Genomic DNA, 12,634 nt, shown 5'->3' with positions numbered 1-12,634 from the left:
GACTGCGGGCGAAAGGTGGGGTACACCCTGGACAAGTCGCCAGGTCATCACAGGGCTAACACATAGACACAGACAACCATTCACACTCACATTCACACCTACGGTCAATTTAGAGTCACCAGTTAACCTAACCTGCATGTCTTTGGACTGTGGGGGAAACCGGAGCACCCGGAGGAAACCCACGCGGACACAGGGAGAACACGCAAACTCTGCACAGAAAGGCCCTCGCCGGCCACGGGGCTCGAACCCGGACCTTCTTGCTGTGAGGCGACAGCGCTAACCACCAGTGTTGCCAGATTGGGCGGTTTCCCGCCCAAGTTGGGCGGTTTCAAGTGCATTTTGGCGGGTTTTGAACATATTTTGGGCTGGAAAACGTCAGCAGTATCTGGCAACACTGCTAACCACTACACCACCGTGCCGCCCCCAACATAAATGTATCAAGTTATATATTTTTTTAACTAATCATGTGTAGTAAGGGCGGGCGGGAGATTTTTATGTTGTCAGCGGGAGGATTTTCTAAATGTTCCCTAAAGCGGGAGATCTCCCGCCCACGGCGGGAGAGTTGGAGCCTCTGCCATTGCTCCTGCACTACCTTTAGAAAAAAGCGAACTGTTAAATGTCGCGCGCGTTTTGTCCCTTTGCCCGCGCCGTAGCAGAAAGCTTCACCACAACAACAACCGTCTGTAGGTAGCTAGGCTACATCCTGCGGCGCCTCGCCTCGCCTCGCCTATTTCCTCCATTACACTGAAGAACATCTAAATCAGACATTTCTTCCTTCTTCAGGTGTCGTGTATGTGAGCGGTAAGTTCAAAATGTCGGTATTTATCCACAGTTAGCCACACACACGCACAGCTGGACCAGCCGTTTACACAGCTTAGTGACTGAGCGGCAAAGGCGCTGTCAGCACACCGGCCAAGTCCCAAACGCCTCCTTACTCCCTACGCTAGTGCGCTACATTAAGGTATGACATGCCGATGTGTACAACCTACATAGTGCACTAAATGCCTACGGAGTAGCTATTTGGGATTGGGCTACTGTGTTAGCTAGGTACTGTAGCTAGAACTAGGCATTATTCACTAGGCAGTAATACAAATAATTTTCTTATTTTGGTTTATTTAAAATATCTATTTAATTATTCTGAATCTAAACGATTTGTTGAATTTGTTGTTTGCTGAAGAGGTAAATGTGGTTTAATTTGTTACCTGTTTCATGAGTTATATAATAATAATAATTATAATAATAATTAGTATATTGGTACATTTGCAAAAAATTTACAATTTTAAAAGTTACAAAAATGAAACATTATTTACCACAGTCAGTCTTTGCTGGTGAAAATTCTTATTTTTTGCATTTAATTAAATTAAAAAAAGGAAAATCTGTTTTCTGTTTCATGAGTTCTATAATAATAATAATAATAATAATAATAATAATGAGTATATTGGTACATTTGCAAAACATTTAAAATTTTTAAACTTACAAAAATGAAACATTATTTACCACAGTCAGTCTTTGCTGGTGAAAATTCTTATTTTTTGCATTTAATTAAATTAAAAAAAGGAAAATCTGTTTTCTGTTTCATGAGTTCTATAATAATAATAATAATAATAATAATAATAATAATAATTAGTATATTGGTACATTTGCAAAAACTTTACAATTTTAAAAGTTACAAAAATGAAATATTATTTACCACAGTCAGTCTTTGCTGGTGAAAATTATTTTTTTGCATTTAATTAAATAAAAAAAAGGAAAATCTGTTTTCTGTTTCATGAGTTCTCATAATAATAATAATAATAATAATAATAATGAGTATATTGGTACATTTGCAAAACATTTAAAATTTTTTAAACTTACAAAAATGAAACATTATTTACCACAGTCAGTCTTTGCTGGTGAAAATTCTTATTTTTTGCATTTAATTAAATTAAAAAAAGGAAAATCTGTTTTCTGTTTCATGAGTTCTCTAATAATAATAATAATAATAATAATAATAATAATAATTAGTATATTGGTACATTTGCAAAAAATTTACAATTTTTAAAGTTACAAAAATGAAACAAATTTACCACAGTCAGTCTTTGCTGGTGAAAATTATTTTTTGCATTTAATTAAATAAAAAAAAAGGAAAATCTGTTTTCTGTTTCATGAGTTCTCATAATAATAATAATAATAATAATAATTTAGTATATTGGTACATTTTGCAAAACATTTAAAATTTTTAAACTTAGAAAAATGAAACATTATTTACCACAGTCAGTCTTTGCTGGTGAAAATTCTTATTTTTTGCATTTAATTAAATTTAAAAAAAGGAAAATCTGTTTTCTGTTTCATGAGTTCTCTAATAATAATAATAATAATAATAATAATAATAATAATTAGTATATTGGTACATTTGCAAAAACTTTACAATTTTTAAAGTTACAAAAATGAAACATTATTTACCACAGTCAGTCTTTGCTGGTAAATTCTTATTTTTTCCATTCAATTAAATTAAAAAAAAAGGAAAATCTGAAAGAAAATAAGGGGGGGAAGGAGAGTGAAAAGATTGGTCCACTTTTGAAATTTGTATATCTTGAATTCTATTTATTTATTTTTTATTCATTCATTCTATGTATATATCTACTTTTGTCTTTGCTACATTATTCTACCTGAACTGTTCAAGCACCAATCACCAAAGCAAATCCCTTGTATGTGAGATCGTACTTGGCAACAAACTTGATTCTGATTCTGATTCTGAAACGAAAGGAAAAAAAAAATTGTTTATGCAAATTATCATGCATGTATTTGCATATGTAATGAAAAAACACAAATATAGATATTGTTAGAATTGAAACATCTGAAATGTTTTTCATCACGCAGAGACTGCAACGTAATGGTTTGTTGGAAAAAATAATTTCATTTTTGTTGTTATTAACTGAATACTTTTTTTTTCAATATAAAATCTGACATAAATCTTAAAATGATTAACATTTTAGGAAATTCCAGATGCTGTAATGCTCCTCGAAATATGATAAGGGATAGAAATGAGCCTTTATATAGAGAATGAATGCATTTAATTCAATTTTGATTCTGGATACAGCAAAAAAGATTATGAGGAAAATTTATTTTTAAAAATACAACGTGCTTTAATGAGTGTGTGCTCTAGTACATAAGGTATATAAAGGAAACTGACACGTACAATACATGACCTCCATTTCCAAGTATCTGACAGTTGAAGTGACCTGATTATATTGTGCATGCTCTGAGGCTGTTGGAAAGATTTAGGGTTAATGGTTAACATGTTGGCTGTTGGAAATGTTTGGTTTGGGCGGAGGGTCTTTGGATAACTTGTGATTCCGGTCAGTTTTAAGCTTCTGGATGCATCGACAGAATGACCTCAGTTCAACAGTACACTGTGTTTACCAGCAGGTTTGGTTGGTCATCTGAACGTGTTCGTCCACCATGCTACTTGACCTGCCATGAGGTGACATGGATAAGCTGAAGAGGTGAGACCTGACGGTAATGTGGGATCATGATTATAATCAACTGCTCTGTACATGCTGAACAGAGGTTTTGTGATAACTGGGACTGGCCTCTGGGACATCACGAGGTCTCGCTATGATCAGTTCAGTATCTGAGTTCAGCTCAGCTTGAAATTTTTACACGGTGACATTCAGGCTGGAGAAGTCCCGTTTTTTCAACAGTGATCGTTTATGTCCAAGTCCAAACCCCAGGTTTTACCAGGTTTAGAGTGCCTAATGTACGTGTGTGTGTGCAGTTTGGATGAGGAGGAAAGCTCTCAGGAGCGAGGAGTGCTGCACAAATGGAGAGGTTACTCCTACAGCGTCACTCCAGAAAAAGTGCTCCTCTCCCGGCCCGTGCTCCAGGCAGCCCTCGGGGCTAAACACGGAGTTCTGCTGTTGGAGGGTAAGAACACACACACAACACAATTCTATTTATATGTGAACGTTAAACGACTTGGGTGTTTGAATAAAGCTTATACAATTGTATCACTGACTAATGGCGTCTTTATTTCTCTATGGTCAGGTGGGCAGGTGTACAGTTTTGGAGAGTTACCATGGAAACAGAACCCATCTTGTATGAAAACGACAGACCCCATTCTGGAGGCGGGGCTCAGTGAGAAGCACGTGGTTTCCGTTGCAGTGGGGACTTTCCATAATGGGGCAGTGACAGAAGATGGCGCTGTGCACATGTGGGGGGACAATGGTTACGGCCAGTGCGGTCTGTCAGGACTCTCGGTTGTTCCCAATCCCACGCCAGTGGGCGTGGTGGCCAGTGAGACCACGCCCCCTCGGCCGGTAAGGATTGTGGAGTTGGCGTGCGGTGAACAGCATACGTTGGCACTTTCGGTCGGACACGAGGTGTGGTCATGGGGCAGCGGCTGCCAATTGGGGTTGCACGCCTCGTCTTTTCCTGTCTGGAAGCCGCAGAAGGTGGAGCACCTAGCCGGGAGGCACGTCCTGCAGGTGGCGTGCGGTGCTTCGCACAGCCTTGCACTGGTGCGCTGCCCACCTCCTCTTCCTCCTCAAGAACCACGAAGACCTTCTGAGGACAAATGCGGGCAGTGCAATCAGTCAGTTTACACCATGACTGACAAGGAGGATCACGTCATCATCTCAGACAACCACTACTGCCCCCTGGGCATGGAACTTGAAGAAGACAACAACAGATCTGCCTCGGAGCACAGCCTAGTTCATGGGACTCCGAGTTCAAGGGGCAAGATGAAAAGTTCCCCGTCTGAACCGGTTTTAACGACGTACACCCATAGCCCCAAGTCCGCCACTCCTTCCATGTCTAGCCCTGTTCAAGCACCTAGTCCTGTTCCTGGCCCTCAGGATCAGGTTCAAAGTGCAGGAGAAGTGCTTGTTCAGTCAGACTCGAAAGACCTGAAGGAATCTCAAGATCTGTTGACTAATGGTGAGGTGTTTGAAGCAGCCACAGAGCCAAGCACCCATGAGACGGCGAACTCGACGACTGTCCAAGGGTTGACCGGGACAGGCACCAAATCCTCTCAATACCCGGACGAGCAAGCACTTAAAGATTACCTGAAGAGGCTTTCGGATCAGACGCTGGCTGAGCAGACGGCGAAGAGCCTAAATACAGCTCCGTGTGCGCAGGTTAGTGATTTTCAGTGCTCTTTTATGTCAAATATAGAGACGAGTGCTGTGTAACGTGACAGGAAAGCAGCATTCGCATTGGAGAATACATAGTCAGGGCTCGACATGAACTTTTAAACCCACTTGCCCTGTACGGTAAGTGGGGGTTAATTTCCACTTTCCCCCTATTTTGCGAGTACTACTTTTTTTTTTTTTTTTTTTTTTAGGAAAACCGTAGATTAGTTGTGAATTGCAGCATAAAATGAAGATCACACAATGAGTTGAAGTTTGGTGATTGGTTAAGTTAATTATGAAGTTTTGGTTATTGGTTACTTTTACTTGTAACGGACAATAACAATTTTATCCAAAATAGTTTTTCCTGCCTTAGTCGATTTATTTCCATTTCACATGCGTGCAGCTGTTGTAAAGTTCAGTGTGTTTGTGTAGAACTCTCTCAGACTGTAGGTTCATTACTCGATAATGTAGAAATCATAAAATAGAAATCTATAACAAAGTTTGCATGAAGAAAACAGTAGGGGCCGGCACGGTGGTGTAGTGGTTAGCGCTGTCGCCTCACAGCAAGAAGGTCCGGGTTCGTGCCCCGTGGCCGGCGAGGGCCTTTCTGTGCGGAGTTTGCATGTTCTCCCCGTGTCCGCGCGGGTTTCCTCCGGGTGCTCCGGTTTCCCCCACAGTCCAAAGACATGCAGGTTAGGTTAACTGGTGACTCTAAATTGAGCGTAGGTGTGAATGGGAGTGTGAATGGTTGTCTGTGTCTATGTGTCAGCCCTGTGATGACCTGGCGACTTGTCCAGGGTGTACCCCGCCTTTCGCCCGTAGTCAGCTGGGATAGGCTCCAGCTTGCCTGCGACCCTGGAGAACAGGATAAAGCGGCTACAGATAATGAGATGAGATGAAAACAGTAGGGTGCCAAGACTTTTGAACAGTACTGTGTTTGAGAATATTTATATACGGGGGGGTTTATCATCCACCTCTAGGTTAAAAAAAAAAAAAAACATGCTGCGTCATGGCAGACAGGATGTTTGAGTTTAAAATTGTTTAGTGAGTAGTTTGTGGGTGTTTTATACAGACCTGGCAACCTGTAATTGAATCAGTGTGGACGGTCTGTCATGACACAGCACAGGTTTTTTTTTTTTTAAACCTAGGGGTGGCTGATATAACCAAAAAAAAAAAAAGACAGATAAATATTTTGCACAGGATGGTGTTCCTCTGATAACAGAAGCTCTCTCTGTGCTTAATCTGTTCTGTTTTTTCAGGATTTATCGCGCATGTCGCTCCTTGTTGAGGTTTTTTTTTTTTTTTTTTTTATGCCCGAGTTGTTTGAAACCAATCTGCGTTTTTTGTGTCGAATAAGGAATCGACTCTACCTTTAAGGAAGGCACTAACTTGAATGCGAGCAGAAAAAAAAAACCCAAGATTCTAAAGCAAACTCTTCCATCCTCACTTCCGACTTTCTGTTTTTGTAAAATACATTTTAAATACAATCGTGAATTTCTCTAGAGTTTTCAGGTTGAGCTCCTCTCCTCGTATTCTTTAACCGCTCATTTCCTTGTTGTTCATGAAGCATTTGCTTCTATTTGTTAGCATTTTTCTTCATAGTGGGGAGACGGTGATGCCTTTTATCTATTTCTCTGTTTGAACGAACAAAAAGGCGCAAAATGAACCATATTGAAGACAGATTAAGCCTTGCTTGCATGAAAGGCGGTGTCTGTCTGACCCCAGCTGTAATTATCACGTGATGCTTGACGTCATGCACAAGGGGTCGATAAACAGTACGCGTACCGTACTACAACAGCGGGGGGATATAAAATAACTTGCAGAGCAGTAAATGAAACCGAGACTAAGACTCCGTTCAGACTGCACCCTAAAACGACCCATATCCGATTTTTTTTGCCCATATGCGACCTGTATCCGATTTGTTATTGACAATCTGAACAACACAGATCCGATTTTTTCACATGCGACCCAGGCCGCTTGGATATGTGGTCCTAATTCCGATGCATATCCGTTATTTTCACATGCGACTGCAGTCTGACCGGACAGGTCGCATTCATGCGGCCTACACATCAACAAGAGACAAACGTCACTATTCTGCGTTGGCTAATCCCGCCTCTTTGGTGGAAAACAACAACATTTGTACAGTTTTCAGAATTTAAATAGACTTTTATAGAATTGATCAAGCTAATGGTGGATTTGGTAGGGACCTGGATGTTGATCTGTTAGCCTGATTAAATAAAACAGTTTCTATAACTGATTTATAACTTAAACCATCCTGTATTACAAGATTATAAGATTGTTCTGGAAATTTCCGGTAATTTGACACCTTCGGTCTCATTACTCTGCTGCTCACATTAATCAGATTATTGTGAGAGTTCCGCCGCCGCCACAAAAACCAAATCGCCAGGTCTCGCCTCATCTCCATGCTTTACTTGCAAACTTGAAGAGTGCGCTTTTTTTTTTTGTTTACGTATTACGTAGATGTGCTTATTATGTGTCAATTTGCGCATGCGGGACACTTTTGGGTCGTTTTCTGTTCATATTGGAGATCGCATACAAGTCTCATATAATTGGTAATGTGAACGGCCTAACAAAAAAATCGGATTTCACAACAAATCGGATATGGGTCGTTTCAGGTTGCAGTCTGAACGTAGTGTATGAAAACAGCCAAGACGTAATGGTAGATTTGTAGCGAGGGACACTTTTAGGAACTGAAATAAAAGATCAAAAAGCTGAATTTTTGTGGTGTGAGTTAGTTATATATGCTCATTCTATCTTGCCTGGTCGGGCATGTTGGGGACATATCCTATCCCACTTGCCCGAATGCATGTTTCACTTGCCCCGGGCAATCTGGCAGTCCTTAATGTTGAGGCTTAGGAGAGAATTTCTTTTTACTGGAGTGCATTTAACAAAAATAACAGACCAAAAAAAGGCACCAGGTTGTTTCCATCGTCAACAGTTGTTAGTGGTACAAGGCCACTGTCAGCTTTCCTGGCACTTCTCTTTCTTTCACTCACTGAATCAGACTCTAAAAATTCATTGTTCTGAACCACTCACTCATTAGCCGCTCGTTCTCTGTGGTTCCCCTTGCCATTCACTGGGGGTGCTTTACCATGATTGTGCTGCCAAAATGGGACCTTTTACAGACAATTGAGCGCCAACGGTGTGAAGTGAAACTGGGGGGTCCGAGGGCATGGCCCCCTCTGAAAATTTTTTGAAAATAGATGCTCTCAGGTGCATTTTCAGGGTCTCTGAGGTTTTAGATCCATGATTATAGGATAGATTTTACCAGAGTTTCAATGATTTCTGACCTAAATAGTATTAACGTATACACATTTGAAATTTCACCTTAAAGTTCAACATGCAAGTTAAACTGTTTTGTTATAGATTACTGAGGTATATGATAGATTATGGGCGGCACGGTGGTGTAGTGGTTAGCGCTGTCGCCTCACAGCAAGAAGGTCCGGGTTCGAGCCCCGTGGCCGGCGAGGGCCTTTCTGTGCGGAGTTTGCATGTTCTCCCCGTGTCCGCGTGGGTTTCCTCCGGGTGCTCCGGTTTCCCCCACAGTCCAAAGACATGCAGGTTAGGTTAACTGGTGACTCTAAATTGAGCGTAGGTGTGAATGTGAGTGTGAATGGTTGTCTGTGTCTATGTATCAGCCCTGTGATGACCTGGCGACTTGTCCAGGGTGTACCCCGCCTTTCGCCCATAGTCAGCTGGGATAGGCTCCAGCTTGCCTGCGACCCTGTAGAACAGGATAAAGCGGCTAGAGATAATGAGATGATAGATTATTATTTGAAATTATGCTACATTTGGACAACTTCACTTTGTGAGAGTGTTTAGAAGTACATAATCTTTCTGCAAACCCAAACTAATGAATTAAGTTTTCGACGGCTTTAAAGCAGATTAATTCTCCTCGGCTTTTGCTTGGCCCAGTGTTGGGCAATGCTCTCATAGTCCGTCTCACTGTCATCCATGCTGATGTGGATCAAATTGTCCAACGCGTGCTTTTTGAGCCAGTCGCTGTGATCAAACTTGACGACGTTTTCGTTGTCGTGACAGTTGTCTGGTTTTGTGCGCCATCGCTCACGTGGGTTTGTTAACGTTTAGTCAACCAATCTTTGATCGAAACCATAACGATAATAGACTAGGTCAAACTTTTGTGATTAAAATCAGTCGGCTTTGTCCGTCTGGTCGGGGACAACATCGGCAGCCAATGGGCTCGCTTATAATGAATCGGAAAATTCCGAGATGTCTGACGTTTTCTTTCGATATTTTTATTGGACGGTTTGAACACGTGATCTTGACACAGCCAACCGATTAGTTTTACATCATACCACGCGGACATATTACTTTGATAGAATCAACACAAACGTTGAAAAAAAAGACTGCTCGTTTAACACAATTATCAATCAATATGTAAATGGATCTGTTATTTGCGATCCTGTGTATCTAGTTACTTGTGGGTAGGAAATTTAACGTATTGGTATAAATCTAAGCGTATCGGATTTTAACTAGAGCTACTAAGCGTATCGGCAGGCAGAGCAAGCGGATCGGGCCCGATACGCTAAAACGCTTTGAGGAAAACCATGATATATACTAGTGCATCTCAAAAAATTAGAATATTGTGAAAAAGTTCAATGTTTTCCATCAGTTGTTTAAGAAAGTGAAAATGTTATATATTATAGACTCATTACACACAAACTAAAATGTTTCAAGCATTTTTCTATTTTAATTTTAATCAGTATGGCATATAGTACAAAAACATAAAAAACCCATCTCAAAATATGAGAATATTTCATTTCGAGTTTGAGTGAAACAGTATGAACACAGTGTATCTCTCGGTCTAGTTCAGTACACACAACCACAATCATGGGGAAGACTGCTGACTTGACTGTTGTCCAGAAGATGATCACTGATGCCCTCCACAAGGAGGGTAAGCCATAAAAGGTCATTGCTGAAAAGGGTGGCTGGAAAAGGTGCGCAAGCAACAGGGATGGCCGCAGTCTTGAGAGGGTTGTCAAGAAAAGTTGATTCAAGAACTTGGGAGAGCTTCACAAGGAGTGGACTGAGGCTGGTGTCAGTGTATCAAGACCCATCACGAACAGACATCTTCAAGAAAGGGGATACAACTTTCACATTCCTAATATCAAGCTACTCCTGAGCCAGAGACAACGTCAGAAGTGTCTTATCTGGGCTAAGGAGAGAAAGAAATGGACTGTTGCTCAGTGGTCCAAAGTCCTCTTTTCAGATGAAAGTACATTTTGCATTTAATTTGGAAATCACGGTTCTGGAGGAAGAGTGGAGAGGCACAGAATCCGAGGTGTTTGAAGCCCAGTGTGAAGTTTCCACAGTCTGTGATGATTTGGGGTGCCATGTCATCTGCTGGTGTTGGTCTACTGTATTTTATCGAGTCCAAAGTCAACACAGCCATCTACCAGAAGATTTTACAGCACTTCATGCTTCCATCTGCTGACGAGCTTTTTGGAGATGCTGATTTCCTTTTCCAGCAGGACTTAGCACCTACCCACAGTGCCAAAACTACTACCAAATGGTTTGCTGACCATGATATTACTGTGTTTGATTGGCCAGCCAACTTGCCTGACCTGAACCCCATAGAGAATCTATGGGGTATTGTCAAGAGGAAGATGAGAAACACCCGACCCAAAAATACAGATACGCTGAAGGCCACTATCAAAGCAACCTGGGCTTCAATAACACCTCAGCAGTGCCACAGACTGATCACCTCCATGCCACACCGCATTGATACAGTAATTCATGGTAAAGGAGCCCCAACCAAGTACTGAGTGTATAAATGAATATACTTTTCAGAAGTTGGACATTTCTGTATTGTAAATCCTTTTTTTGATTGATCTTAGGGAATATTCTAATAATTTGAGATACTGGATTTCTGATTTTCATGAGCTATAAGCCATAATCATCAAAATTAAAACAAAAAAGGCTTCAAATATTTCACTTTACATGTAATGAATATTGACTATATGAAAGTTTACCTTTTTGAATTAAATTATGAAAAAAGGAACTTTTTCATGGTATTCTAATTTTTTGAGATGCACTAGTGTGTGTGTGTGTAGATAGTATGATTAAAAGTTCTCCGTCTTCTTTCACAGCCGGTCACTGAGCCCACTGTTGTTTTCACCTTGGAACCTTCGACCCCCGTGGCACAGTCGGTCACACCAATGGGCTCTGCGCTGAACAACCTGGTTGTCTCGTATGCGTCGGCTGTAGGGGAGAGAGTCGCATCCACGTACGAGGCACTCTCTCTGAGGAAGGTGATCAGCTACTGGGTGAGCGTAAGAATTTATACGTTGTGTTTGACCAATTCTGATTGGGTAAATGGTCTTGATTCATTCTTCAAATCACAAGTTTATATTAATGCACTCGTTCTCTGTAATCTTTTTTTTAAATACTGTATAATCCAATTATGGCAGACATGGTTTATTTAGGACTCTCTTGAGCGCCATGTATGTGTGTGTGTTCAGGGTCCAGGTGAGGAGAGGGTGCGTCAGGAAGAGCACAAACAAGGAAAGAAAAGCTCGAGTCTGGGGGACATCCGCGAGGAGGAGGCGGAGGGGTTGAGTCGCCGCCTCTCGCTCCCCGGCTTACTCTCACAGGGTACATGCGCTCTCCATATCTTATGCCACCACATGCGTAAGTTTGCATGCACCTGTGTGTGTGTGCACGTGCGCGCTTGATTCGTTACCTTGACTGGCTTCATATAAGTGTGTGTATGCACCTCTGCATGTCTGTACAGCTGTGACTTTAAGGAATGAATAGCTTTGTGAAGCACTGCGTGATTGATTACTAGTGTCTTTGTGTGCGTGTTTGGAATTATTGGCACCCTTCGTAAACCCCGGAGCACTGTGTAGTTTTACCCGAACAGTAGCCTAATTGGTGACTGACGTTTGGTGTCAACTAATTATGGTCCAGGACGCTAACGAGTCAGATTCCCAGCATGATCCGAGTTTATTATTTATTTGTCTTTGTATCTGCAATACTAACAGCGTCGGCACTTTTGGTTGCACACGAGGTGTGGTCACAATATATATAATTTGGCTCAATAAACTGGAAATGAAGTACTGGATTAAAACGTGCAAACGAACGACAATTTTATTTCAAAAATTAGACATCAAATGAGCTGTTTTGTTCGTTTCCATTTTGTTTGTAGTAATAATTAAAAAAAAACAAGTTATGAAAGATATATTATACTGATGACACCTGAGAAAAGTGTATCGTGACATAATTTATCGCAGTGTTGATGTTTTATAGCCCTGCTTTTAACCCTTTTCAACTATTATTTAGCGAGATCAGTAATTTTGTCACAATTTTTTTTTTCTGTTTTTTAAAAAAGGCCATTTTTAGTTTTCAATCAGTTGGGTGTAATGTTTCTGAGTCTCTCTCTCTCTCTCTCTCTCTCTCTCTCTCTCTCTCTCGTACAACAACGTTTTTTGCCCCCTTTTCTTACTGGGTGCTAATAATTCTGGACTGTATTTGCCTGAAAG

At 41.0% G+C, this 12,634-nt stretch overlaps 1 protein-coding gene across 5 annotated transcripts in view; it reads left to right on the top strand.

The window, feature by feature from the left end:
- The first annotated feature begins 653 nt into the window (after positions 1–653).
- Positions 654–12,634, top strand: part of als2b (alsin Rho guanine nucleotide exchange factor ALS2 b) — a 52,005-nt gene continuing 40,024 nt past the window's right edge. For 2 of the 5 annotated variants that reach the window (XM_060918760.1, XM_060918756.1), the window contains exons 1-6: positions 654–961; positions 3,409–3,485; positions 3,758–3,906; positions 4,027–5,117; positions 11,243–11,419; positions 11,615–11,747. In XM_060918760.1, the coding sequence (XP_060774743.1) occupies positions 3,469–3,485; positions 3,758–3,906; positions 4,027–5,117; positions 11,243–11,419; positions 11,615–11,747 (1,567 nt within the window). In that variant the 5' untranslated portion in view covers positions 654–961; positions 3,409–3,468. Of the gene's footprint in view, positions 962–3,405; positions 3,486–3,757; positions 3,907–4,026; positions 5,118–11,242; positions 11,420–11,614; positions 11,748–12,634 lie in introns of all 5 variants that reach the window. The other 3 variants (XM_060918758.1, XM_060918757.1, XM_060918759.1) reach the window with 3 other exon arrangements.

The sequence above is a fragment of the Neoarius graeffei genome, chromosome 4, assembly GCF_027579695.1.
Source record: "Neoarius graeffei isolate fNeoGra1 chromosome 4, fNeoGra1.pri, whole genome shotgun sequence".
In the NCBI taxonomy this organism is placed as follows: Eukaryota; Metazoa; Chordata; class Actinopteri; order Siluriformes; family Ariidae; genus Neoarius; species Neoarius graeffei.
The sequence above is the reverse complement of the archived record's forward strand: the minus strand, read 5'-3'. Positions and strand labels throughout refer to the sequence as shown.